The 27,366-nt window shown below is 40.3% G+C and overlaps 1 protein-coding gene across 3 annotated transcripts; it reads right to left on the bottom strand.

Annotated features, from left to right (window-relative positions):
- Positions 1-375: 375 nt before the first annotated feature.
- On the bottom strand, positions 376-27,366 carry EIF4H (eukaryotic translation initiation factor 4H). Of its 3 annotated transcripts, XM_066382407.1 has the most exons (7): positions 27,039-27,194; positions 10,280-10,467; positions 7,972-8,036; positions 7,791-7,887; positions 7,444-7,503; positions 3,348-3,485; positions 376-2,305 (listed from the first exon to the last, which is right to left on the bottom strand). In XM_066382407.1, the coding sequence occupies exons 1-7, from the start codon at positions 27,095-27,097 to the stop codon at positions 2,166-2,168; spliced, it is 747 nt and encodes a 248-aa protein (XP_066238504.1). In that variant the 5' UTR covers positions 27,098-27,194; the 3' UTR covers positions 376-2,165. The 3 variants fall into 3 exon arrangements, with proteins under 3 accessions (XP_066238504.1, XP_066238505.1, XP_066238506.1); XM_066382408.1 differs by lacking the exon at positions 10,280-10,467 and having other exon boundaries at positions 27,039-27,366; XM_066382409.1 differs by lacking the exon at positions 7,444-7,503.

The following is a 27,366-nucleotide window of genomic DNA, read 5'->3' as shown; positions in this document are numbered from 1 at the left end:
ATGAAAAGTATCTAGAATTTCTTCTACAAACAAGCAGTTAAAGAGAAGCAGGTGCACATTGTGCAAATATTTGATTTCTTCCATATTGGGGAAAAACAAGTCTCTTTACCTAACCAAAGACTATACAATCAAACCACATGAATGTGTTAGGAAAGTTACATTTTAAAGAAATGGTAGTGGTGGTGGTGGGGGGGAGAATTGGTAACCTATTCCTAAATCATAACTCTTTTTAAGATAATTTCACTAATCCTGTAACTTTCAAAATCAAGATGCTTTTCTCAGAGCACTCTACAAATTTGGATACTGCTTCCCAATTTTAAAATGGCTAATTTCATGATCAGCTAAAGATAACTCAAAATAAAGACAAGCATTAAATATTATGTAAGGTTTTCTTTTATTTAAAAGATCATTCACAAAATACCATATCCATAGATTTACTTTCTGTCATATAGCTGAATGTGTTAAGTGTTTGGAATTTCATTCTTACATTTAAAAGTCAACTGGATTGCCCAGAAGTTTAGATGAATTTGTTTTGTTCTTAATCTTTTCCACATTGAAGATATAAGTAGGTCATCTGAAAGTATCAGGTTTGGTTACAACCACATAATGCATGTCTTTCTTAAGTTAAGTATTGGTGTTACACAAATGGTTCTTATTTCAGAAGCAGAGAGGACAGGTAGAAGGAAAGAAAGGAGAGTTCTGTAAATTGCTGAGACCTTGTAACAAAGACAAAGAGAAGCCAAGGATGCCAGCTAGTGATGGACTACTCTCTAAGCACGCTGCTCTGCGGAGGCCAGGCATGCTGGCGAGGGTCTCTTATCTGTAGGGCTCTAGCTGCTGGCTGACCCTGAATTGCTCCCAATGAAAGACTGGGATTCAGGTGCTAAAGAATTTAATTTGTTCACACACGGGTGTTCAAGCTCAAAAAGCCATTGCCTAGCCCCGTCCCTGGGTAAATGCTGAACACGATGTGGGAACAATAAACTTTGTCCCAAAGATGAGACCTAGTAATTTATAGCCACCTAACCAATTATTTTAAAGTTCTTGATAGCTCTGCATAGTAAAATTCTCAATTTATCAAGTGAAACAGAATAAAGTGCCAGATTCCAGGCCCATTTTCATTATAAAATTAAGGGATGGTGGGAAGCACAGTATCTCCTTGTTAGGCAGGGATGCAGAATACACAGATAACAGGGATCTGGAAAAAGCAGTGTCCACACTACACAGTTAGCCCAGCACCCCTCTAGCCCCCATTGGCCATCAGTTCCCCAAGCACCTATGCCCAGCGGAAAGGACACCAGCAGCAGGCAGTGCACCACCCCCAGCAGACAAGAGGGACCTGATACTGCCGGTGAAAGGAGGGAACCAGTTTGGACACAGTGTTGAAACAGCAGTAATAAACGTGTGAATCCAGCAGTGCACTCAGCTGATGGTCCATGTAAACTCCATCCCAACATTTCACGTTTCTCTTTAGGTTTCACTGTTTGAAACTTGAGCCTGTTTTGCTCAAATAATCCATTTGGGGAGAGGGCAATAGAGACAGGACTACCTATAAATAGGGATGGGAAGGAATTTTCAAGGAGCAATAGATATTTTATCCTTGTTTTGAAAACAAGGTGCCTCAAAAATCTGTATGTTGATCAAAGCTGAATAAAAACAAGATGCTATCCAATTCATGACTTTGGGTGTTTTGGTGAAAGCCACAGAAATACAGAACTCAACATGCAGGTCAGAAGAAAAACACTGAAAAAAATCAAAGGAAGTGACTGAGTCTGGCCAGTGTGTTTCAAGTAAAAAGAGAAAGCAGAGAAAAATGAAGCAGCACCTCAATCCAAAGAGCTCCCACACGGTGCCTTTGTCCCTCCGGACAAACTCCTGTGCTGGAAGGAAACAAGGAGCAAGGAGGAAAGGGACAGAAGGAAAACGGGGGAAGGTGTGGCAGGAAAAAAAAAAGCACGAAACGGGCACTAGATACAGCAAAGCCAAGAATGTACTAAAAACCACTTGTTAACTGCTGACATGCACTCACAAGCTCTGTTTCCTTTGTGAGAAAGGACAAAGGTCAGGCGCAGGAATGGTAACTGCAAGACTGCCGGTCCAGGGGGCTAGCCAGGCTGCGGTCTCGCGTAACTCCCCCCAAACCCCATTCCCTCCCAACTGCAAGATCATTCTTGCTCCTTTTGAACAACTTCCTCTCTGGGCCGGGCTCCCCCGAAGATAGCAGAGTTAGGATTGGCTACTTGATTGAGGGGTGTTGCAACTGTTCGAGGTTTAAGCTGGAGCCGTGGTCTCTGTGCTCTTTCCTCTGGGGGGGGAAAAACAAGGTTTATTAAGAATGGACCCACCCTGGCTGGGGTGCTCAGTGGATAGAGCGTTGTCCTGGCATGCTGAGATTGCAGGTTTGGTCCCTAGGCAGGGCACAAATGAGATGCAGCCAACGAGCGCCCAACTAAATGGAATGACTAAGGCCCTGGCCGGTTGGCTCAGCGGTAGAGCGTCAGCCTGGTGTGCGGGGGACCCGGGTTCGATTCCCGGCCAGGGCACATAGGAGAAGTGCCCATTTGCTTCTCCACCCCCCCCCTTCCTCTCTGTCTCTCTCTTCCCCTCCCGCAGTCAAGGCTCCATTGGAGCAAAGATGGCCCGGGCGCTGGGGATGGCTCCTTGGCCTCTGCCCCAGGCATTAGAGTGGCTCTGGTCGCGGCAGAGCGACGCCCCGGAGGGCATACCGGGTGGATCCTGGTCGGGCGCATGTGGGAGTCTGTCTGACTGTCTCTCCCCATTTCCAGCTTCAGAAAAATACAAAAAATAAATAAATAAATAAGTAAATGGAATGACTAAGAAAACAATGAGTTGATGCCTCTCTCTCTCCCCCTCCCTTTCTCTCTCAAATGAATGAAAAAATTAAAAAGGACCCCATTCCCCACTGGACAAAATGACCAAACTGATGATCTCTACAGCCCAGTCCAATTTCTAAAAATTAACAGCTTTGAAAAACTAGTTTTTCCCTAGATACACTATTTAAAAATTTTTTAAAAAAATTTTTATTCATTTTAGAGAGGAGAGAGAGAGACGGAGAGAGAGAAGGGGGGAGGAGCAGGAAGCATCAACTCCCATATGTGCCTTGACCAGGCAAGCCCAGGGTTTCGAACCAGCGACCTCAGCATTTCCAGGTCGGCACTTTATCTACTGCGCCGCCACCACAGGTCAGGCTTCCCTAGATACACTATTAAAGATAAACTTAAAAACTAAGGTTACTTGGTCTTAACAACTATGCATGGCCTAAGGTGGCAAATGTCCACATGGTGCATCATGAAAAGGTACCTTCCATTTATAAGCTGTCGCCATACCTTCTGTTGGTTCTCTGAAATCCATATTGGACCCTCGAAGCGGAGGGCCATCTCTGAAACGACTTCCCATTGGGGGGCCCGTTCGCCGGTCACCTGGGCGACTCCCTCCCCTGCCTCCTAAGAAGTCGTCCCTGAAGCCTGAAGAAGGAAGATGACAATTACTTTTTAAACTACAGTCTCAAAGTTGATCACATAGCTTGAGTAAACTGTCTCTGACTTTCAAGTTCTTTAGTTGTCCAGCATCTGAAGTTTTTCCAAAATACAGTGCTTGCATTGAAAATGAGCCCAAATGCGAATCTGCTTGGTAATTTCAATGCTAACAGACTTCTTAAAGAAAAAAGAATCTTAGGAGAAAAAAAATTGTTTAAAATTTTAGCTTACAGGAAAAGTGGAGAACACTATATGAAGCTATATTCTAATATGGCTTAAAACAATATGAAAATCCTCAAAACATATTTCATTGTTTTCTAATATAAATTTATAGTTATAAAAAAGATAAACCTGAAATTTAGAAGTTACAATTCAGAATGCACAACCACAAGAAAAAACTAGAGACAAAGACAAAGTAAAAATACGAAGTCACCTCTGGGTGACACTCCCCATTATCCTGCTCCCGCTGCGTTTCAGTGGATCACTCTAAAAGCAAAGCACCTGTGTGGTAAACAAAGCAGTGATCTGAGTACAGCCGCTCCCTAGGGGGACATGCCCGCTCCCTAGGCAGACATGCCAGAGAGCAGAGCACCTCACACCCAACCTCACCTCCTCTGCTAGCAAAGAGGTTTCCCCCTTCATTTCTATATCTGCTATAATTACCAACAGAAATAAAATAAATGTACCTCATTCAGAAATGTTAAGAGTAGGTTACAATTCTCATCAGTATGTAGAAGAAAGAGTATTTTCTCAATGGACTTTAAAAAGTTTAGGCCTTAAGCCTGACTTGTGGTGCTGCAGTGGATACTGTCAACCTGGAACATTGAGATCCCAAGTTCAAAACACCAACATTGCTGGCTTGAGTGCAGGACTGACATGATCCCAAGATCACTGGATTGAGCCCAAAGGTCACAGGCTTGGCTTGAGCCCCTCAGTCAAGGCACATATAAGCAGCAATCAATGAAAAAGTAAAGTGCCACAACTACGAGTTGATGTCTCTCCTCTCAAAATCAAAATCAATTAAAACAAAACAAACAAAAAAACCCCTTTAGTTTTGTATATAAGTGAAAGTCCTTCAGTTACAGGGGTTTAAGCTCATTAACTTTTTAACAGCCTATTGAAATTAGCGTTAACTTCCAGTAAAAATATAGGAAATAAGACTGTAATTAAATGAATGCACTTGCCTTCTTTAAGTTCCCATGGTGACTTTTACTCACTCTAAGGATGGTGCCATGGCTCAAAGTTTTATAGGAATGTAGGTTTAAGGATTCTGAGCGCAACACATGTTCTTCTATACAGAGAATTATTATTCCTATTATTCACAGATTTCATATTTGCAAATTTATCTGCTTACTAAAATCTTACTTGTAACCCCAAATCAATACTTGTGGTGCTTTTGCTGCCATTCAAACATGTACACTCAGGAAAGATCGAGTCGCCTGACTTGCAACGTGTTCTCAGTGCAATACTTTGCCTTGTTTCAGCGCATACTGTAAATAGATCCTTTTCACAACCTACTTAGTGCAGGGTTTTTTTGCTCTTGTGTTTTCTGTGATTTCTGTTTTAAATGGCCCCCAACAGTGCTGAAGAGCTGTCTAGTGTTTCTAAAATAAGAAGGCTGTGATGTGTTAGGGAGAAAATACATGTTAATAAGTTTCATTCAGGGAGAGTTACAGTGCTACTGGCTGTGAGTTCAATGTTAATGAATCAACAATACATACAAAATAAAGTGTCTTTAAACAGAAACACACATACAACGAAGTTTATGTGTTGATCAGTTGGCAAAATGCTCAAAGGATCCTGACCTTGTTATTTCCCCTGGGAGCAGTGGATCAGTATTTGTTGATTCGGTCTTCTTGGTGATTCTATAGAACCTAACTACTGCATATATGGAGAATCAACCCTATCTGCCATGGTGGTACTTTTCCTGCTCTTCAAGGGTGGCAAGGATTTTGGAAATAGATCAAGTTATTTAAACCCAGGTTAGAGACTGAGTTGAACAATACCAACTTTAACAAAACAAGCAATAAAAACAATTTCAAAAGATTTATACCAAAATAGGAGCATTGAGAGAAAACACATTGGGATGCATATAATCAAGTATAAGATTCTTCAGTCTTTTAATCTAACATTTTCCACAAACCAACCTAAACTGTGAAGCGTCCTTTCCATGAGTATGGAAGCAAAGTCACTTTCAGGCAAAAATCAAATCAGCTCTCTGCCTACATCAGGAAGGCAGATAAACACAACTACTACTTTGTCCAGGTGTATGAGACACAGTATAATAGAAGAAAAACCCAGTATACACTACCAGAGACAGCTTCATTTCAAAATATCTTATAATATGAGCAGTGGGAAGATATGAAAGAAAAGCAAGCTGACATTAACAAGTATCTTTCCATCAATTTGATGAGATTTCTAGGACGCCACTGTTTGCGAGAATCTTCTGAGTCTTCTCTCCCAAGTTTAGTTTAACACACTGGCTATTTCTGGAGTTGGGACGTGTAAATTTTTATTTGCTTTCTGGTAATGCCTGATGGTTTTTTTTTTTCTTTTTTGTATGAGCACATATCAGTAAGAAATAACATCATTCTTTTAAAGGGTAAAAAAGGTCTATATTCATAGTGTATATAGGCATTACTCTACCATGTGGGTACTTTACCAAAACACTGCAGTTCACACTGAAACTGGTAGGTGGCAAGGTTGTTTCTCTGGCTTTGTTTACTACATGTTCTGCTTCAGAGTAAAAGCCCAAGCTAAGCCAGTAGCAGAAAGGCATTAATTACTTAACTTTCACAGACCCAGAGCTAAAGCTCACCGTGCCATTTCCACGGGACCAGGAAATGCACAGGAGCAGTTCAGAGACCAGCACTCACAGAGCCACTAACTGCTGCGTCTGGATTGGCTCTGAGAAGACATTTGTTGCATGTTTCAATCAGAGACTAGCTTATACATAAAATTACAGGTTTACCGGATCATACTGTACTTTTATGAATAAGCTCATTTCTGATTGCCTTTAGGACTTTTAAAAATTAAATTACTCAAAAGATATAAACAGTCATTTGTTTAGTTAAAGCAGTACTGGAAATAAATTTAAAAACTTTTTAGACTCACAAGACACCTTGCACCAGTTTCCCGATACTTACCCATTAGTTTATATTGAGTTTTGTTTTGATGGGGGGAAGGTAACAGGGTGGGTGGATGTGTTGTTCTCATATATTGGAGTACAGAAATAACCTCAAGTTTAAAGACAAGAAAATATTTATTTTTAACTTTCTACCTTTCTACTACAATGGACACTTTTACTCCACGTATGAATTCCTTTTAAAATTAAAAAAAAAAAAAAGTGAAGAGATAAATGTTTAAGAGCTCTTTCAAAGCACAGACCTGGCATGCGAACTGGCCGCTCTTGGTAAGTTAAGGAAGGAATGGTACAGTGGATCGTGCCCATCATTCAGGGATGAGCTCTGCTTTCTTCAGGAAAAAAATAGGTCACTAGGACTCTTTTACCCTCTCTGAGGGAGCCACCAGGAACAACAGTTATAAGGCTTTCTGTATGTTTCTAGAATCACCGTACTATTTCTAGAAGTATTTTTATTTGTGCTATATACACAACAGCCACCACGGAGTTTCCTTGGGCTAGAACCTAAGAAAGACTACAGCACACGACAAAGGCACATGACAATGAATAGAAGGCTAAGGAAAGGTAACAAAACAAGGTGAATCCGTCTCACTCGCCCACTGCGTAGAACCTTTCAGGCCCTACCCAATATTTAGATTTTAATAGAGGCTTATTGCATGCCTGGGTACCTTTTGGGGAAAGTTTCATTTGTAGAATGAACTAGAGAAGTAGTCTGGCCAGCTGCCAGCTACTCACAAGAAATGTACAACAGCAGCAAGGCCATTGAAAAAGGTTAAGGGTGATTGATACTTTAAATACTGATACCGGAATTGAAGTCATCCCGGGACTCCCATCCACCTCTAGATTCTCGAGAGCCACCCATTCCTGAGGATACACAAAAAAGATAAAGTTGAGGTAGGATCATTACCTTGCTGCACAAACATGGAAAAACTCACTGGGATGATGTACAATTCATGTGATGGGAAGTTCAATAAAATTAGTTTTTGCTGTCAACAGAAAAAAACAACCCCAGGCTTGCAGAAGCATCATCCATCTAAGATTTTAAAAGCTCACAAAAGCTTATCAGACCTACAAGGCAGAGTTCCACCAGTAACCTTCCAGAGCTGGAACCAGTTATAAGTTTTACGTTCAGTTTTAGAAGAACCAATCACCTCTGTCATCTGGTCCACCTTTCCTGAATCCAAATCCACCTTTATCTTGTTTTCTGCCTTCTGCAATGTCCACACGAAGTGACCGATCACCCAACAGCTAATGATAAGGGGAAAACAGTGTAAGTATTAGCAAGAAAACACTCAACTACTAACATGACAAAGAAAACATGAACATACTTACTGCACCATCGTATGTCAAGGCTTCCTTAAGGGAATCCACCTCGTCAAATTCTACATAGCAGAATCCTGTAAAAAACAAACAAACAAACAAACTCCATTTCCTCAAGAAATTATGGGTTAAAATTAAGGTGGGATCCCTATTTGTACAACTTGCCCACATCAGAACTACCAGTTTGGCTGCATCTAGATGAATGCAGACTAGTAGAGCCTGAAAGAACATATTTTACTTTTCAATAAATAGAACTTGATTGGTACTCCTCCTTCTGTTATATTTTATCAGAAAATACTAACCAAAAAGGCACTAAAATAGCAGCTGTGTTTTTATAAAGCTTTCTTCTCATATGTATTACTCATAATATTAAAGCCTTTCTTGAATCACTCACTGCAGAGTTGTTGGTTCTGACTTCTGAATGACTTCAATATAACCTAACACTGGGGTTTTAAGACAGATTTCAAGGTCGATACTACTATGCCCTGAAGGAGAGGGTGAAGACTATTACTTCTTAGGTAGTCGATATAAAGCCTCTGAGTAAGTTTTCCCTTTATGCGCAGCACTCTTGTCCATTTCCTCTCCTTGCCACCTGGAGTCCACATCTGGCGGAAGTATTCTCCCGGCCCTAATACCCTCACACTGCACCGTGCACAACCCCACCCGCCACAGGATCCGTATCCTAGGCCTAGGCAATGACCACACTTCACCTTCAAAGCCCACTAGACTGCAAGTACTTTGAAGGCCTGCGTCCAAACCTTTCCTGTTCACCATGTGCTCAGTTCAGTAAGTACTTACACAAGAAAATGTACTACTTGGTTGGAGAGTGTCCCCAGTCCCCTGACTTCTTCCCTAAATGATCAATGTTTAGAGAAATTGAGAAAACCACTCTGAAGTTCAAAGAGGCAACAACAGCCCAGTCACACATCTCACAGCTGCTGAAACTGAGGGTGACCTTCTGTGAGACAAAGTCTAAAACCTACTGCTGCTACTGACTTAGCCCAATGGTTGGCCTGCACCTACACATTTTTACCGTAAGTTTGAATTCATAATGCTTGTTAGCAAGAAAATTGGGTAAGACTAACTTATACAAGTTTAACTGATATTTGTTTTCATTGTTTGATTACCTGATAACAAAACTTCAGGTACTAAAGTAAAAAAACCTTCAAAAAGTTAAAATACCACTATAAACAGAACCACCCAGATGGGCAACACCTCTGCTTCTTGTGCAGCTCCCCACTATAAGTCACCTTAGTCACTCTCTACTTTTCGTGGATATACTTATTGATAAATAGTGCAAACCAAGTGCCCTGGTACCTTGCATCATGCACTTAACTACAAGGCACATTGCCCTTTTCAAGCAACCTTGAAAGCTAGATGATGATGTCATTTGATTCTTCACTCTTACTCCTTTTCTCTGTTCAAGTGCCCTTAAGATACTAATCTGCCCTGGCTGGTTGGCTCAACAGTAGAGCATCAGCCCAGTGTGTGGAAGTCTCGGGTTCAATTCTTGGCCAGGGCACACAGGAGAAGTACCCATCTGCTTCTCCACCCCTCCCCCTCTCCTTCCTCTCTGTCTCTCTCTTCCCCTCCCGCAGTCAAGGCTCCACTGAAGCAAGTTGGCCTGGGAGCTGAGGATGGCTCCATGGCCTCTGCCTCAGGTGCTAGAATGGCTCCGGTTGCAAAGGAGCAACACCCCAGATGGGCAAAGCATTGGCCCCTGGTGGGCATGCCGGTTGGATTGCAGTCAGGCACATGAGGGAGTCTGTCTCTTTGCCTCCCCACTTCCAACTTCAGAAAAAATACAAAAACAAACAAACAAACAAATAAAAAAGATACTAATCCATAGACACTAGCTTTATCTAAAATTTGGGCCAACCCTCTCCCAAACACATATGTAAAGTTACAAATGTATAGTGATAACACTAGGTTCTCTTTTGGATTTTATAATAAATAACTGAACTATAGGAAAACTAACAAGAAAAACTCACAAGTTGGCTAAGGTGAAATAAACCTAAAAAATCCTCAGATTTACCTGTTCTTTTCTCTCCCAGGTTAACTCCTTTACTGTCAAACAGGACTGCTAGAGTGGTTTGCCAGAGTATATGCCACATATTTTTACAAACTAGATGATGTGTGAAACATTTTCCTCCAAGTAGAACTAGAGGCCTCTGAGTTAAAGTGCCGTGTTTACTTTAGCTACCTCGATAAGGCAAACATTTAAAACACTTTCATTATTAGAGCTCTCTGGTTCACTAACACATTTTGGCTTAGCCCCTCCCCCCTTACAATCATGTACCAGAATGTCCCCCAAACTCACCTTTGAATTTGTCTGTGTCTTTGTCTCTGACTAGCCGTACACTCCTTATGCTGAGATCTTTAAAGATAGCATCTATGTCGCCCTGAACCGTATTAAAAGGTAGATTTCCTACGTATGCTGTGTAGGGGGGCTCTGTGGGCAGCTCCTTCTGGCTACGGGAACCATGGCCACCAGCACTGCCGCGGGACCTAGGTGGGGAAATAGACAGGATTCAAGTCGGCCATGTGTTCCTGTCCCAGATCAGAACAATAAAAATGCCATCCAGCCAGCTACACTACCCTGGTGAAACACTTCACTCTAACGTACAATAACATCGCCTGGGAATTATAAGAGTTTTCCAAATATTATTTATGAAAAAGGTGCCTATTTTTGTTTTGTTTTTTAGATTTTATTTATTGATTTTAGAGAAAGGAGACAGAGAGAGAGAAAGGGGGAAATCATCAACTCATAGTAGTTGCTTCTCATATGTGCCTTGACCGGGCAAGCAGTCTGCTGTTTTGAACTGGCAACCTCAGCATTCCAGGTCAAGACTTTAATCTACAGCGGCACCACAGGTCAGATGGCTAGAAATATCCACAGAATCTATGTAAGCATGCATTGCTCTGAAAAATCAAATCCAAATATAACATATGCTCCTATGGCTTTCTTATATTCACTTAGAATTAGCATCTACCAAGTGTTTATCTCCTCAAACCTAAGCAAATGCCCTTCCTCAAACCCAGTAATACTAATACAGTACATACAGAAATGGACTCTCCAGAGTCACTGTGTTGCACTAGGAGGGATTACTAAAACTGAAGTTGAATGCATTCAGATACAATTTCTTCTTGCTACTGTCTGGTTCTGGGTACTACTACTCTAACAAAAACTTGAGACTTTGTGCAAGTACTGTGTACATACTACTCTCCACTTTCCAGGTATTTCTTACTGCAGTAGGCCATCAAATCTATTGTGCGTCATCACTCGTCCATTTGAATCTTACTGCCGTTTCTTTAGATGTAACAAGTGGTTTAGTTACAAAGCTAAAAAGTGGCAAAGGCAGGGCTTGATTGTGCCTCATCACTGCTAATTTGCAGAGATAATTTAAACCCCAGCTCTGCCACTTACTAGCCATATGATTTAAGCTCAACTTCTCTAAGCTTTATTTATTTGTGAAATTGGGTTAATACTAATAAAGACCTCGAGCTATTGAGAAATAACAAATACAAGGCACTTAAAACACTAATACACGGTATGTATCTATAGAATAACAAGTACCATTGCCACCACCACCTACAACTTGAGGTTAAAAATGTTTAACATAATTAAAAAATGAGTGGGGCCATTTGTCCAAACCCATAGAACGTACTACACCAAGAATGAACCCTAATATAACTGGACTTTGGATGATAACGACATTATCAACGTAGAGGTTCACTGACTGTAACAAATGTACTACTACTCTGCAAGCAGGGGATGCTGTGCATGTACAAGGGCAGGTGGCATATAAGAACCCTATAATTTCTGTTCAATTTGCCATGAACATGAACCCAAAACTGTCTAAAAAGTAGTCTATTAAAACAAATTAATGGAAGGGAAGGGAACTACTCTTTAAATCAATAAGAATGTATATAATAAATGTAGGAGTGATATTATTAGAAAATCACTACTCTGCAACATAATTGTAATAACTGATTCAGGCCAGGGTTATCAATGGATGCTAAAACCATTGAAAAACTGGGTTTTGGGGAACAAGATATTCACATGATCTCAAATGATCACCCTGTGTAAATTACTAATCTCAAAGGGGGAAAAACTTCCTTTTCAAATGGGAAAATCTGGCAGTCAACACCTTAATCAGGCAGTGTTCTGCTAATAATGGACAAGCCCACATTATATGCCTTCCATAATGGCATGAATTCTTCAAATATGTCAGTCAGAAAAGACAAAAAAGGCAAGGGGACTAATGAAATATGACAACCAATGCTAAGTGTGATCTTTGGATCCTGAAATGAACAGCTATTAAAAAAAGGCAGATGTAGAAATCTGAATATGGCATGTATATAGATATTATTTTATCAATGTTAAATTTCTTATGAGTGACAATTGGTGTTGCAGTCAGTAGAATGCCCCCGTTTTCGAGAGACTTAAAGTATTCAGGGATGAAGTGTTGAGACAACCAACAGTTACTTTCAAAGGGTTCAAGCATAAAGGATATGTGAGCTTGTACATATATGTATATAAAGCAAATGTAAGACTTAATAATATATCAGAGTCCACTGTTGTTATTTCTTCAACTTTACTGTAGATTTGAAAATTTTTCAAAATAAAATGTTTGCAGAACATAGAAGGAAAAAATTAAAGGGGGGAGGCATTGTTTCTTTTAAAAGAAATATTTAAGCCTGACCAGGTAGGTGGTGGCACAGTGGATAGAGTTGGACTGGGATGCTGAGGACCCAGGTTCGAGACCCCGAGGTCGCCAGCTTGAGCATGGGCTCATCTGGTTTGAGCAAAAAAAAAAAAAAAAAAAAAAAGCTCACCAGCTTGGACTCAAGGTCGCTGGCTCAAGCAAGGGGTTACTCGGTCTGCTGAAGGCCCGTGGTCAAGGCACAAATGAGAAAGCAATCAGTGAACCACTAAGATGTCGCAATGCACAACAAACAACTAATGATTGATGCTTATCTCTTCGTTCCTGTCTGTCTGTCCCTGTCTATCCCTTACTCTGACTGTCTCTGTAAAAAAAAAAATAAAAATAAAAAAAATAAAAAAATAAAACAAATCAATCTCACAAAGTTCTCCTCAAAGTCATCCTTTCTGTAGAGGAAATATGTTAGTCTTGGAAAGCAACTTGACTTCCATATACATATTGCTAGAAATATCACAAAAGAAATTCCATCTCTTCCTTGAGATAAATTCCAGGTAAATACTTGGTAATAAATATCATTCAAGAAAACCTTTTTCAGAGGCATAAGAACCAAGCCATCATATCATTCTTAGATGGCTAAAAATATTAATTTTAATAACTCAGAACTCTGCTACTTCCCAATAGGAAGTATTAGGTATTGTTCTGCATTCTTTTCTAAGAAAACCAGAAAAATAGGTTTATCCCACTTTTCCCTTTCCCAAAGCTATGCAAATGTGACTTATTTTGCATTTTTAACATTACTGATAGCAGCACAAGACACGACTGCTATTATTTCAATGACCATAAAATCTAAGGTATTTTCAATAAGATACTCTTTGGAACTGGATACTGAAATAAGATATAGTATAAACATATGGGAAAATGTCAAAATAGAGGATGATTAAAAAACATTTTAAATTCATGTATGTAACATTTATTAAATATCTGACGGAAAACAATCCCTGGCCTTCAAGCAGCTCACAACTGAGTAGAGCACATATAAAACACAAATAATTATATGCATACACGCATGTGTTTGTGTATATAGGTCCATCTATAGTAAATTCTCACTCACCGTTGATTGATTCTGCAACTTTAAGCAAAGCAACTTACAACAAAACCAATTTTATCATAGGCTAACTAATATAAACCAAGAGTTAAGTTACTACAGCATCACATCAACATTATAAATTCTACCATGTCTGTCTGATGAATCAGGAAAGTGGAGGTAGGAAGGCCTGCCAAAAAGGCACGTTAAATGTTTACATGAGAACTTATGGAGGGTTCTCATGTAGAACTGTAGACAGGGTCAAATGAGCTCTGCTTGAGTACAGAGATCTAGGAGAGCTTCAATAAGGGCCGCCGCCGCCTTGGTGAATGGTAATATTAGGCGATGGAGGCACTAGTAAGAATGTAGTAGGAGCCCTGGTCGGGTAGATCAGTTGGTTGGGAATCATCCAGATTTTACAAGGTTGAGGATTTTTTTTTTTTTTTTTACAGAGGCAGAGATAGACAGGGACAGACAAACAGGAATGGAGAGAGATGAGAAGCATCAATCATCAGTTTCTCGTTGCGGCGACTTAGTTGTTCATTGATTGCTTTCTCACATATGCCTTGACCGCGGGCCTTCAGCAGACCAAGTAACCCCCTGCTGGAGCCAGCGACCTTGGGTCTAAGCTGGTGAGCTCTTTGCTGAAGCCAGATGAGCCCGCGCTCAAGCTGGCGACCTCGGGGTCTTGAATCTGGGTCCTTCCGCATCCCAGTCCGACGCTCTATCCACTGCGCCACCACCTGGTCAGGCACAAGCTTGAGGATTTGATCCCCAGACAGGGCACAAACAAGATCAAGCAATGCGCAGGTTCCCTCATGGGAGCACACCTGCATCTTTCTCTCCTCCTCCTCCTTTTTTTCCTCCTGCTTTTCTCTTGCCTTTCTTTCTCCTAAACTGTAAAGCAGTGATCCCCAAACCCAGGCCACAGACCGGTACTGGTCTGTGGGCCATTTGGTACCGGTCCACAGAGAAAGATAAATAACTTACCTTATTTCCATTTTATTTATATTTAAGTCTGAACTATGTTTTATTTTAAAAAAATGACCAGATTCCCTCTGTTACATCCATCTAAGACTCACTCTTGACGCTTGTCTTGGTAACGTGATACATTTATTCGTCCTACCCTAAAGGCTGGTTTGTGAAAATATTTTCTGACATTAAACCGGTCTGTGGCCCAAAAAAGGTTGGGGACCACTGCTCTAAGGGACCCCAGGAGACTTGCAACCAGGGGAAGAGTGGGCAGTGACAGCTTGCCCCGGGCTATCCCTTTTACCTTTTCTCCAAGGCCCCCTTTTCTTGCTGGGGGGGATCAACCAATAAATTCATCAATAAGTGGAACAACAAATTGGTACGTCTCTCTCCCCCTTCCTTTTATCTCTCTCTAAAATTAATGAATTAAAAAATGTAGTTCTGGGAAGATAGAATTTCAGGGAAGCGATATTTTAAGAGCTACATAGATGGAAATAGCTAAACTAACCCAAATCCAACAACTCATTTCATCCTAGCCTCACAAAACCATCAGTGGCTTAATACTCTAGACACTTTCAAGAATTACTGAAGCTGTCCTAAATACTACCCTTTCTGATGTAGTCAGTTCTACAGGACTTAAGAAATTTTCAGCTGTTCATTGGGCAGTTCACTGAAGATACTACAGGATGGTGGGATTGGGGCCATCTAGGTAGATTTCAACTTATCCACTCTAACATTTATGAAGCATTTACAGTGTGCTATTAACTTGAGACAAATCCCAGAGAGTGCATATGTATGTAATATAATACACATTCTGTTATCAAATAAAAAGTTTCAAATGTCAAAAAATTCTTTGAGCTAAAATTTCTAAGATACTTTTGACACTAATTTAAGTTTAGAGGGGACTATTACCTAAAAGTAAGTTATGTTAGATGAAAGCATTTTTTAAAACATTAAAAACAACACAGGGAAGACTCACTTGAGACGTTAGCTTAGTGTAGGAGCTCCTCCAAATCACCTCTGTACCTCAAGTTTCCTTGCCTGTTACATTTCAAATCTTTATTTTATAGAGAAGTTAAAAATTGACCATAAAAACACTTCATAAATACTAATTGCTTTATAAAAGTTTAATAACAATGCTAAAGTGTTATAGGAAGACTAAACCCGCTCGAGGCTACACTGTTCACCCAGAAGCAGGTGGACTAGCAGCAGTGGTTATAAGACAGGAAACAGATGATGTAATAAGTGCTGGCCCCTCTCCCCACTCAGAAGAGACACCTGAAGGTCTGGTCTGTGCTGCAAACTCTCAGACCATACCATCCTGCCACTGAGCAATGTTTTCCCTACTCATTATTGTTCCTTACTGTCCCTTAGGAACAGTCTACTGATTTTAAAAATACATGATAGTTTTTAAGGTAATAAGTTACATCTTCAGAATTTGGAAATCAAACTTTCAACTCCAAGTATAACCAAAATCCTTTACAGACAAATCACTTTTCTTTACTAAGATCAACTAAATATTTGCATGTCTATGAAGTACCGAGTACAGTACAGAGGGCACAAACCTAATTCTCAAGTTTCTGCCTTCATGGAGCTAATTCACCTGAGGGGGTGGGTCCAGGCATCTAGGACAGAGAAATCCCATTCCAAGCGAAGGACTGCAGAAAATGCAGGAGACAGCAATAAGAGCAGTCTCTGCAGAGTGGAGCGTGGAGCAACAAGAACTTGGACTCCTGATCAGGCGGTGGCACAGTGGATAGAGCGTCGGACTGAAATGTGGAGGACCCAAGTTCAAGACCCCGAGGTTGCCAGCTTGAGCACGGGCTCATCTGGTTTAAGCAAGGCTCACCAGCCTGAGCCCAAGGTCGCTGGCTTGAGCAAGGGGTTACTAGGTCTTCTGTAGCCCCATGGTCATGGCACATATGAGAAAGAAATCAACGAACAACAAAGGTGCTGCAACGAAAAAAACTAATGATTGATGTTTCTCATCTCTCTCCGTTCCTGTCTGTCCATATCTATCCCTCTTTCTGACTCTGTCTCTGTAAAAAAAAAAAAAAAACAAAAAAAAACTTGGACTCTACTTTCCAAACAGTAGAGAGGAATAGCAGAGAACTCTTAATAAGATGATAATGTGTGAATAAGCAAAGATATGTAGGAGTGAAAGGAAACTATACAGTGGCCATAGGAAAAAAATAAGGATTAGAAATTATTAAGGCTGACTGGGAATAGATCCAGAAAGTAGATGAAAGAGAAAATTAAGCATTCAAGACTTACTTCCAAAGTATAAAAATTAATGAAAAAAAAAAAAATGGACACATGCTAAGTTATTTCTGGAAAATAATTTTACAAAGATTTCTAGGTGCATTAGAAACGGTACACAAGTTAAGCATTGTTGTTGTCACTCTTAAAACTTCAAGACCAGCTCTGGCCGGTTGGCTCAGCGGGAGAGTGTTGGCCCGGTGTGTGGAAGTCCTGGGTTCGATTCCCGGCCAGGGCACAGAGGAGAAGTGCCCATCTGCTTCTCCACCCTTCCCCCTCTCCTTTCTATCTCTCTTCTCCTCCTGCAGCCAAGGCTCCATTGGAGCAAAGTTGGCCCAGGTACTGACGATGGCTCCATGGCTTCTGCCTCAGGCACTAGAATGGCTCCGGAGCAACACCCCAGTTGGGCAGAGCACTGCCCCCTAGTGGGTATGACGGGTGGATACCGGTCAGATGCATGCAGGAGTCTGTCTGCCCCCCCTAACCCCTGCTTCTCACTTCAGGAAAATATAAAATCAAACAAACAAAAACAAAAAAACCCTTCAACACCAATGCCAAGATACCAAGAAGAATTAACCTCTCTTTGGTGTTTGGTATTAGGTGGTCTCCTTCTATCATCTCTAAGTGATAACTGAGACAGTTTCATTAGGGCTAATTAACAACTCTGGTCTTTCAAGTGCCCTCCAGAAACACTTATTAGTACATACCATTTGGCATGTGGCACGATGTTAGATCCCACATAAAATCTTAGTAAGATAGATTATTAACTAAAGTTCAGTTTATTCAGGTTTCCTTAGTTTTTACCTAGTGTCCTTTTTTTCTGTTCCAGAATCCCATCCAAGATGCCATACTAACTTTAGTTGTAGCGTTTTTTAAAAACTAGCCCAGTGTAACCTGAATTAGGGCACTTTATTTCTAAGGAGATCTCCCTCTAAGTACATATATGTGTTTTCCAAGGCCTTCAGTCAGCATTCAAAATTAAATCCCTTCATCTTGATTACTGTCATTTGCAACAGGAAGTGAATGGAAGCCTCTGTAAGTTTCTGGTAAACAATGGAGGTGGGGCAATGTCTATGGTGAATTCTTCAATGTGCCCTATTTCAAGGAGCTCTTTTCTGCTGTGAATGAGATTTAATAATTCAATCACATCTCTAAGATAAGAAAAAGCCTGCTGGGAAATGCTAAGTAGTTCTAAGGCAGGAACTCAGTCTTGTACACTGCTTTATCTTCAGAACTATAATATTATCAGGTACTTGTGGGGGTGGGGGGAGCAATAAAGTCACAGGCCTAGCAACTACTTTAGCATGGCAAATAACTTCTCACCAATATGAGTGTTCTTATTTGGAAAAAAATTTTTATACACAGAGGGTTCTACGTGTTTAGATGACATTCCCAATAAGGTACTTAAGTGTTTTTCCAAAATCTGAGTTACTTGTATTACAACATGTACGTATTAAACATATTTAATATTAACAATTATGTGTGTCAATACCAAATATATTTTATATTGTTGGCTGTGACCAACACCTAGAAATACATTTTACACATGACTTAATATATGCACACATATATATGTTCCTGCACATTAACTAACAAATAAAAGCTTGCCCAATAGCATTAAATCAGTAAAATATTCACTATTCTCTATTCTGTTTCACCTTTTAAAATCCTTGTCAGGACCCACTAAATTGATTTCATCATTTAGCAGCACACAATAGGCAGTTTGTAAGCCTGATTTAGATGAACAGTGAACACACGAGGGACTTTTATGGTTTACATATTCTTTTAGAGAATTTTTCTTACTAGGATAAAGGCATTTATCATAATATAATGACACTTTGCATTCCCACACATTAATGAAAACAAGAAAGGGTTATTAATTTAGTAACTTCATATAAGTGAAAAAGGTTACGCAATTCAAAAGTCCCAGATTTTCCAGAGGAAATGAAGTCTTAAATCTTGTATCTATTTATTGGTCCTCAGAGAATACTGCAACAAAAACATTTGTCTTCAAGCTATGGTGTAAACTATTTCTGTGGATTGGTTCTCAACTTCACAGGCCAAGAGCTCTTTTTCCCTAAATTCAAATGCTTATTATTTGATTTGACATTCTACAAACCAGCTCCAATTACCTTACAACTACAGAATTTACTTTTAAATTTTTTCTATTAGATAACTATAAAATGTCATAGAAAGACCACCATTTAAAATCTAGAGTTCAAAGGCATTCAGTCAGAGCCATTCTTCATTCAACATTTGAAATATCAAAAATCTGAGTTACCTGTATTAAAACATGTACTCACTAAAAAGAATACTTAATAGTAACAATTCTGTATGACAATTATCAAATTTATTTTAACTTATGCCTACTTCTCACATAATTAGAAAAATTAAATGCATAAGAAGTACCTGAGATAAAAGCCATACACACTCCCGCTTTATAAACAATAGTCAAGAAAAAGAGAGGAGCCTATTAATTAAGATATTTAAATGGCAGACCGACCAAAGCAATGTACAAACCTTGTATGGTCCTGACTCTAAATCAGCTGCACATCAAATATATGAGCTAATCAGAGAAATCTCAATATTTACTGGGTTACTATTTATAGTTTTTAATATTTAATATGAAAATATTTTAATATATTATACTTAATATTTTAAAAACTTAATATTTACTGTTATATTACGTTTTCAGATGTGTTGATATAGTAGTCCTATTTTTAAAAGTTTTTACTTTTGAAACTCATACTGAAGTACTTCCAAATGAAATATCACTGTTTGCTTTAATCCAGAAGAGGCATAGCTAAAATGAATGGTCATTTTTTAAAAAGTGGGTAATAGATACATGAAGTCGATCATTTAGATTAGACTGCTTTTGTTTAAGTTCTCTATAATCAAATATACTGTATTTTGCAGATTCAAACAAAGTAGCTATATGAGGTAATCTTTGAAATAAAATTGGGGAAAAAACGAACACGAACTGGATAACAGAAAAACTAGTAGTTAAAAAGACTCTTCTCAATTAGATACATATAGTCAAATGTCCCAAGTATTTTAAGATAGAATAGGATGGCTGGGATTGGCTTTAAAATATTCTATCCTCTCCCCCCAACAGTGAAAACAGATGAAATAGAAATAGCCAAAATGTTTATTAAGCTGACTGAAAAATGGAGAGTACCTTAGCTTAACAGGTAGTTTCTGTCTGGGATGATGTACAAATTCTAGAAATAGAGTGGTAACCATTACACACCACTGTAATCACTGTGAACATTAGAGACAACGAACACACTTAAATGGTAAATTTTACTTTGTATGTATATAAAACCACACATACTGGGTAAGGGCTACATGAAAGTTCAATGTATTAGTCTTTACTTCTGTTTATGATTGAAAATGTTCAGATTAATTTTAACTGTTAGGTAAAATGAGCAACTAGTAAATTTCAACCCAATCTAGACCACACTGAGATTTTCCCATTAACGGATTATCTCAGGTTGCAATTCTTTATTATCCTCAATCTCTACAAAGCACGAAAATGTACTTCCTTTGGTTCCAGCTCTGTCCTCCAGAGCCACACCTTCCTATTTAATAGTGCCTTAGGCTTACTAGCTGTTGAATCCTTGTTAACTCTTCCCTTTTTATCCGAGACCTACACTGATCTTACAACTGGCCTTAGCACAAATCAAGGGAGCAACAAATTGAATGATTACGCATGCTTCACTTGAGTATTAAAGGGGGGAAAAGCCAGCTTCAATAAAGAATGTGCTTGATAAAACAATCTGTAAAACATTAATTTTATTAAATTATGACCCATTTTTAATATCTCATGTTACGAAATGGGGACAAAGCACCTCTGTTGTTTACAGAATGATGGTTATCTCCAGGAAAAGCACACATTCATGTAAGTCAGTGGTCCCCACCCCTGGGCCACGGACCGGTACCAGTCCGTGGGCCAATTTGGTACTGGTTCGTAGAGAAAGAATAAATAACTTACCTTATTTCCGTTTTATTTATATTTAAGTCTGAACGATGTTTTATTTTTAAAAAATGACCAGATTCCCTCTGTTACATCCGTCTAAGACTCACTCTTGACCTTGTCTCGGTCACGTGATACATTTATCTGTCCCACCCTAAAGGCTGGTCTGTGAAAATATTTTCTGACATTAAACCAGTCCGTGGCCCAAAAAAGGCTAGGGACCACTGATGTGAGTTACAAGCTGAACTAGCTATTCTTTTCATGAAACATCTTTTTTTTTGAGAAGGAGGAAGAGGGGAAGAGAGAGAAAGAGAAGAGAGATGAGAAGCATCAACTCGTTTTACTCAGTTGCGCACTGATTGCTTCTCACACGTGCTCTGGCGGGGACAAAACTGGCACCCTGGGGCTCAAGCCTTGCCTTTGGTGGTGTTCCAGGTCGACACTCTAGCCACTGTGCCACCACCAATCAAGTATGCAACATCATTTTTACTTTAAAAAATTGACAAACTGGTTATTCAGACTTAGGTATTTGGCAGACATTTTCTTGAAAATAAAGTGAACCTGTCATTTCAAGGAAAACAACTACAAATAACGGTACCTGTTGCCAATGGTAAAACGCACGCTTTCAAGCAAAAAACAAAAACAAAAAACCAAAACTTTAGAAAACTTGTATTCATCAATACAAGTGTGATAGATTCCCAAAAAACTTGGATTTCTTTCAGATGAAATTGATAGTAATAATAAACATGATTACTATATAATGGAATGTATCAACATTTGAGAAGATCTGCATACTCAGTCGACTATTATTTCCCAAAGGACCATTTTGTATCATGTCATTCAAAACATACAAGACTGATTGAATGATTTTTAATGTAACAGTATGAAAAATCTATAGATATATACTGCTCACAAAAATTAGGGGATATTTCAAAATGAATATGAACCTATAAAATATCCCCTAATTTTTGTGAGCAGTAATTTCAGGTTATATACACACAACTAACTTCTGTGGGAACTACCACTTGTTGAGTTTTGGTACAGTACCAAATAAGAATATCCACAATTACCTGAGTATTAAAATACTCCCTTTTCCAACTACTTATCTGTGTATGGGTGAAGAGTATATCTTTGTTCATATACCTATGTCAACTAAAACCTATCTCAGAAGCAGGTAAGAGAAACCACTGTCTTCTATTAAGCCAGATATTCAAAAAGCTCCAAAAATGCAACTGATTAATTACAGAAGAGTATGTGCAGAACAAGGGAGACCAGAGTCTCCCTCCATCTACCCTCTACTGGAGTACAACACTTAACTGGAGGCGCCATATTTTCACTGGCATATCAACATGTTGGAGTACATCCAAAGGGCCAGCCACATCAAGAAGAAACATGGGAAAACTTCCAAGAACCTAGGACATTCAATTTTAAAAGACAACTTGAATGAAAAGACCAAGAGGCAGGGCAGGCTCTCCTCCCTTCCATTTCTTAGGAGAAGCTGGACACTGAAAGATGGAACCTGATCATGGACTGACGCATCCCCTCAAACATACTGCTTTGGATGTTCTAAGCTTCTGGGAAGACTTGAATTATGTCGTGTCAAGTCTGCCCAGGATCCTAAGGTCAATTAAAAAAAATTGTTTGTTAATTTATTTATTGATTTTTTTTAGAAAGACAGAAACAATGACCCGTTCTTGTATGTGCCCTGACCAGGTATCAAACCTACAATCTTTGCATATCAGGACAATGCTCCAACCAACCAAGTCATCTAGTCATGGCAAAAAATATAAAATTAAAAAATATACTAAGAAAGTTTTTAGAAATCTCAGAGGCATTTATATTAAACATTCCAAGCATAAATTCTGTAACCAATAACGAATTACTTAATACTCATTTATAATACTTATGGTACCCTAAATGAACAGATTTTTTACTTGGATTTAGAAATATAGCCAGTTAAGAAAAAACTCACTCCAGTTAACAGAACTTTCCCTAACTTTACTAATTGCAGAGGAAAATACTTTAATTAAAAAATTATAAAGCAAGAACTACCAATTATTAAACATTTTTTATGAACTAGATACTGTGCCGCACACTTTAGACAAATCTCATTTAGTACTCCCAACAGCCCTGTAGAGGAGTTTTTATCTTACACGTGGGGAAAATGAGGATCAGAGAAGTAAAGGACTTGTTCTAGATCACACTGCTAATACCTGGTTGAGCTGACACTCATGCTCTGGTCTGCATGATTCTGAAGCTAGCGCTTTTGCCTGAAGTGTCTCCTAGAGACCTCTTGGTAAAACCAAGTATTTAGGTAAAACTTTTCTCTTTTTGGGAGTGGTGGTAGTAAAACTTTTCATAGGGGATGGATGACTTGGAATCAGGCATTGGGAGACTGCGAAATGGAGAGAAGGATGTCAATAAACCCAAACAACTTGCCATTTGATAGGTAAACAAATTTTTAAAAATGTTTTATTATTACTTTTTAGAGAGCAGAATAGAGAGGGGGAGGGAGGGAGAAATCAATTTATTGTTCCACTTATTTATGCATTTATGGGTTGATTCTTTAGGTGCCCTGAGTATTGAATCTGTAACCTTGGCATGTCGGGATGATGCTCTAACCAATTGAGCTACTGGGCCAAGGCTGGTAAACAGAATTTTAAAATAAGCTTTTCAATACCTATATAGATTCTGTTATCAGTAGAAATAGCTACTGTTTTTATATACTGCTTTCTTTCCAGTTTTAAGTTAAATATGCTCTGAAGTTTAGACAGAGATACTAAGCTTACCTACAAGATTCAAATTCTAACCTCCTTAACTAAAACCTGATAAAGAATATTACTTAGGTTTGGTAGTTTTATCAATTTTTAGCAATTACTACTTCAGCAACCTCTCTATTCTTGCTAACTCCAAGTTTCATCCCAATTCTCAAGATGGATGGTTTTAGGTTACACAAACTCAGAATGCTTTACTGCAGTCAGAAATGTAAAATCGGTATTACTCCCCAATGACAAATGAAAAACTATAACCTCAGAACCATAGTTCAGAAAACTGCAAAAACAAAATACATTCAAGATCTGGTACAATGAACTCTTGATAATTTGGAATTTTGTTTTGACTTGCTTTCTGAGCAACAAGGTAGCCTCTGGTTCTCTCCTTGGCTGCTGGGGACATGCCTTTCTATAGGCTGGGAAAAACATAGCAGTTGTTCAATATTGCTTCCTGAAAACTGCTTATGACTATAAAATCAACTTACAGGGAACGTATAATTATAAAAACTAAGTTATTAGAATATAACTATACATTTCAAACTTGTATTATTCTCACCTTGACCCAACTGGTTTAGAATTGCGCATCTTATCTAGCCAAGGTGTTATAGACTAAAGGGAAGGTGCCTTACAAAAGTAACAAAGCAATATATGAGTAGTTTTTTTTTTTTTTTTGCATTTTTCTGAAGTTGGAAACGGGGAGGCAGTCAGACAGACTCCCGCATGCGCCCGACCGGGATCCACCTGACACGCCCACCAGGGGGCGATGCTCTGCCCATCTGGGGCATCGCTCTGTTGCAACCAGAGCTGTTCTAGCGCCTGAAGCAGAGGCCACAGAGCCATCCTCAGCGCCCAGGCCAACTTTGCTCCAATGGAGCCTTGGCTGTGGGAGGGGAAGAGAGAGACAGAGAGGAAGGAGAGGGGGAGGGGTGGGGAAGCAGATGGGCGCGTCTCCTGTGTGCCCTGGCTGGGAATTGAACCGGGGACTCCTGCACACCAGGCCGACACTCTACCACTGAGCGAACTGGCCAGGGCCTATGACTAGCTTTTAATAGGTGATATAATCTTCTATTAACGCTTAAGCACTGTTATCTGAACATAGGCAAACAGCACAGAGACATGTGTTGGTGTGAACATACTTCAAAGAACAACTGAAATTTCCATCAAAGAATATCTGGTCAACTATCCTACCATCTTGCTAAATTTCAGAGATCCCAATAACAGGTAAGACTTAATTAACATTGATGAAATTAAAATAACACTGACTCTCTGGGAAAAGGAAAGCTTCCGCACAGACCACAACATTACAAGTCCGGTCTTTGAAGTTTCTGGGTCCACTCAAGACACGATCTAAATGAATATACAAATTCACCAACGGATTTTTAAGAATCTGAGCAATATTTCCTATGTACTTTTACATGAATATGACGTCAAGGAAAAACGTAGAAGGTACTTAACAGTACACTGACTTTTCATTAGGAAGCATAGGTGGTACAGAGCAATGGTTTTCAACCTTTTTATACTTGGAGACCAATGAAAATAGGAGAATGATTTGGGGGATCGCTAAGGCAGAAATCACCCTGAGCATAATCAACTTCGACTAAGATCACTGGGTCTATAACCTATAACATCAGGGGGGTTAACTCTTTTGTGTGGACTGGCAGTTGAAACACAGGGAGGTACAAATGTTAGCTCCTGTTCTCTCTCATCAGTTTTTGGAGTACATCTGAGCAAATGGCTAACATTTTCATCTGTCTTTTGATACATAATATAAATTATATCTTAACAGCATTTTACTTTTGATCACTTTGTATTATTCAAGTCACTTCCAACTGTCAAAACAGACATCCACTAAAAGTCTAACTTGAACACCTCAAGTAGCCAGAAGGGTCGGCACATTTGTGAACAGGCAGAAAGAATTAAAAAAAAAAAAAAATCCCCAGGCTCAGTAAAATATGACTTATTGCAGGGCCAAACCAACTAACTCCTTGGATCTGCCTTATATCAAACCACTCTGTTTAAGAGTAGTTTCCCTGGGTACTTTTAAATGAAAGTAGAAAAAAAATCCTAGTTATTAAATTTCAAGTACAAATCTGATGTCTAAAAACCTACCCCGAAGGCAACAACTTCACATGTCACCCAACATCTATTTCTTTTTTATTAGCAAATAAAATGTTCTTTGAAATAACAGGTGGCTCCACTTCCACGTTATAGTGTAATGAATGATATTGGGTACACTCCCAAACCCAAACAAACCTCTGTTTGAGCCATTCCCAAACCAAGGCATTAAAAGATCATTCTTCACCAAACAAAGATACTGTTGGGATTGAAACCCAGGAGACTGGACACCTCAGTAGGTACTATTGTGGTGTTATCCTGGGAAAGGAATCCTTTCTGTAAAAGCACACAAAGGCCAAGTGTGTCCTTGACAAACAGCAAGATGTTTATAGTCTACCTTCTAAATCCTGTATGGGTAACTTGTTTTAAAAAAAATAATTCAGTGTGGGTTGCTGGAATTAAACACCATAAGTTTTTTGTTCACTAGTCAGGGATTTTTCTTTTAAACAGGACGTCTCAATTGTATAGTCTGTATGTATATGTTCAGAATCAGAACAAGGCTCAATGTGATTCATCCTTCTCTAGGTCAAAACGAAAAACTAGGGAGAAGTCGTATTTTCTGCCGGCAACCACGTAGCACCTGTCAATAAGGCACTCTGGCCCGAGAAAGAATAAAAAATGCTCCGATGTGTTCGTTTTGATTGGTCTCCCCCTTCCCGACTTGAATCAGACCATTCCCGGGCTTCAGTCGCCAAATCCCTGCCTCACACGTAAGGGAAGGGGATCGTCCCATTCTTGGCCTCCGAACCTTACCCAGTCGGCTGGCCTCCTGAAGAAGGGGGTCAGGACGCCTGCAGCGAAGGCAAACACGAGGGCCGAGGAGGGGACCGGGACCTGAGCGGGGCAGGCTGCGGTCCCGGCCCAGCGCTGCAGCAGAGCCCCATGCTGGCTCCGCCGTACTGGGGGATGGGGTTGGAAGCCGGTGCTCCCTCTTCCCGGGTGCCCAGTGCAGCTACAGCGTGGCCTTGCGGCCAAGGAAAGGGGAAGACGACACGTCGTCGTCGGCAGAGCTAGGGACCCGCCCTGCGATCAAGACCCCGGGAGCTTAACCGCCCCCTCCCCGAGCGCGCCATTTCCAGGCCCCAACCCTCTAGGCGCCTCTCCCAGGCCTTCACCGGCCCAGCACGTACCCTACCTCTCACCGCCCCGGGTGAACACGGGAAGGCCGCCGCCCTGGAGTCCCCGACTCCGCCCGCCCCCCACACCCGGCCAGGGTCTGAGCACGGTCCCCTCACCCTCTGCCGCCGCCGAAGCTGCTGTAGGCTCGATCGTCGTAGGTATCGAAATCCGCCATTTGCCGTCTCCGCTCCGAGAGGAACCAGGGTGAGCGAAGAAGGACCCCGCAATATAACTCCCCCCCGCCCCGCCGTCGGGGCTGTCCGCAGAGCCGCCTGATCGCAAATCGCATGCACGCACGCGCACGCGCGCGCACGTACGCCGCGTCGCGCCCGGCCTGGGCGGACGGGCGGCTTCTGGCTTGGTGTGCTCTGCAGCCCGCGTGTTGCGGCGGCGCCTTTGCCTCGCGCCTGGCCTCGCTCCCGGGCCCATTGTGTGCTATCCCTG

Source organism: Saccopteryx leptura, chromosome 4, assembly GCF_036850995.1.
Source record: "Saccopteryx leptura isolate mSacLep1 chromosome 4, mSacLep1_pri_phased_curated, whole genome shotgun sequence".
In the NCBI taxonomy this organism is placed as follows: domain Eukaryota; kingdom Metazoa; phylum Chordata; class Mammalia; order Chiroptera; family Emballonuridae; genus Saccopteryx; species Saccopteryx leptura.
This window is presented reverse-complemented; position numbering and strand designations above follow the sequence as displayed.

What these genes read in the sequence shown, in the direction of transcription:
- EIF4H (XM_066382408.1), bottom strand. Translation starts at nt 27,351, where the DNA reads ATGGGCCCGGGAGCGAGGCCAGGCGCGAGGCAAAGGCGCCGCCGCAAC. An exon ending in CCTTGACATACGATGGTGCA is followed by an intron (nt 7,888 to 7,971) that starts GTAAGTATGTTC and finishes CCTTATCATTAG; the next exon opens with CTGTTGGGTGATCGGTCACT. An exon ending in AGGTGGACCAGATGACAGAG is followed by an intron (nt 7,504 to 7,790) that starts GTGATTGGTTCT and finishes GTGTATCCTCAG; the next exon opens with GAATGGGTGGCTCTCGAGAA.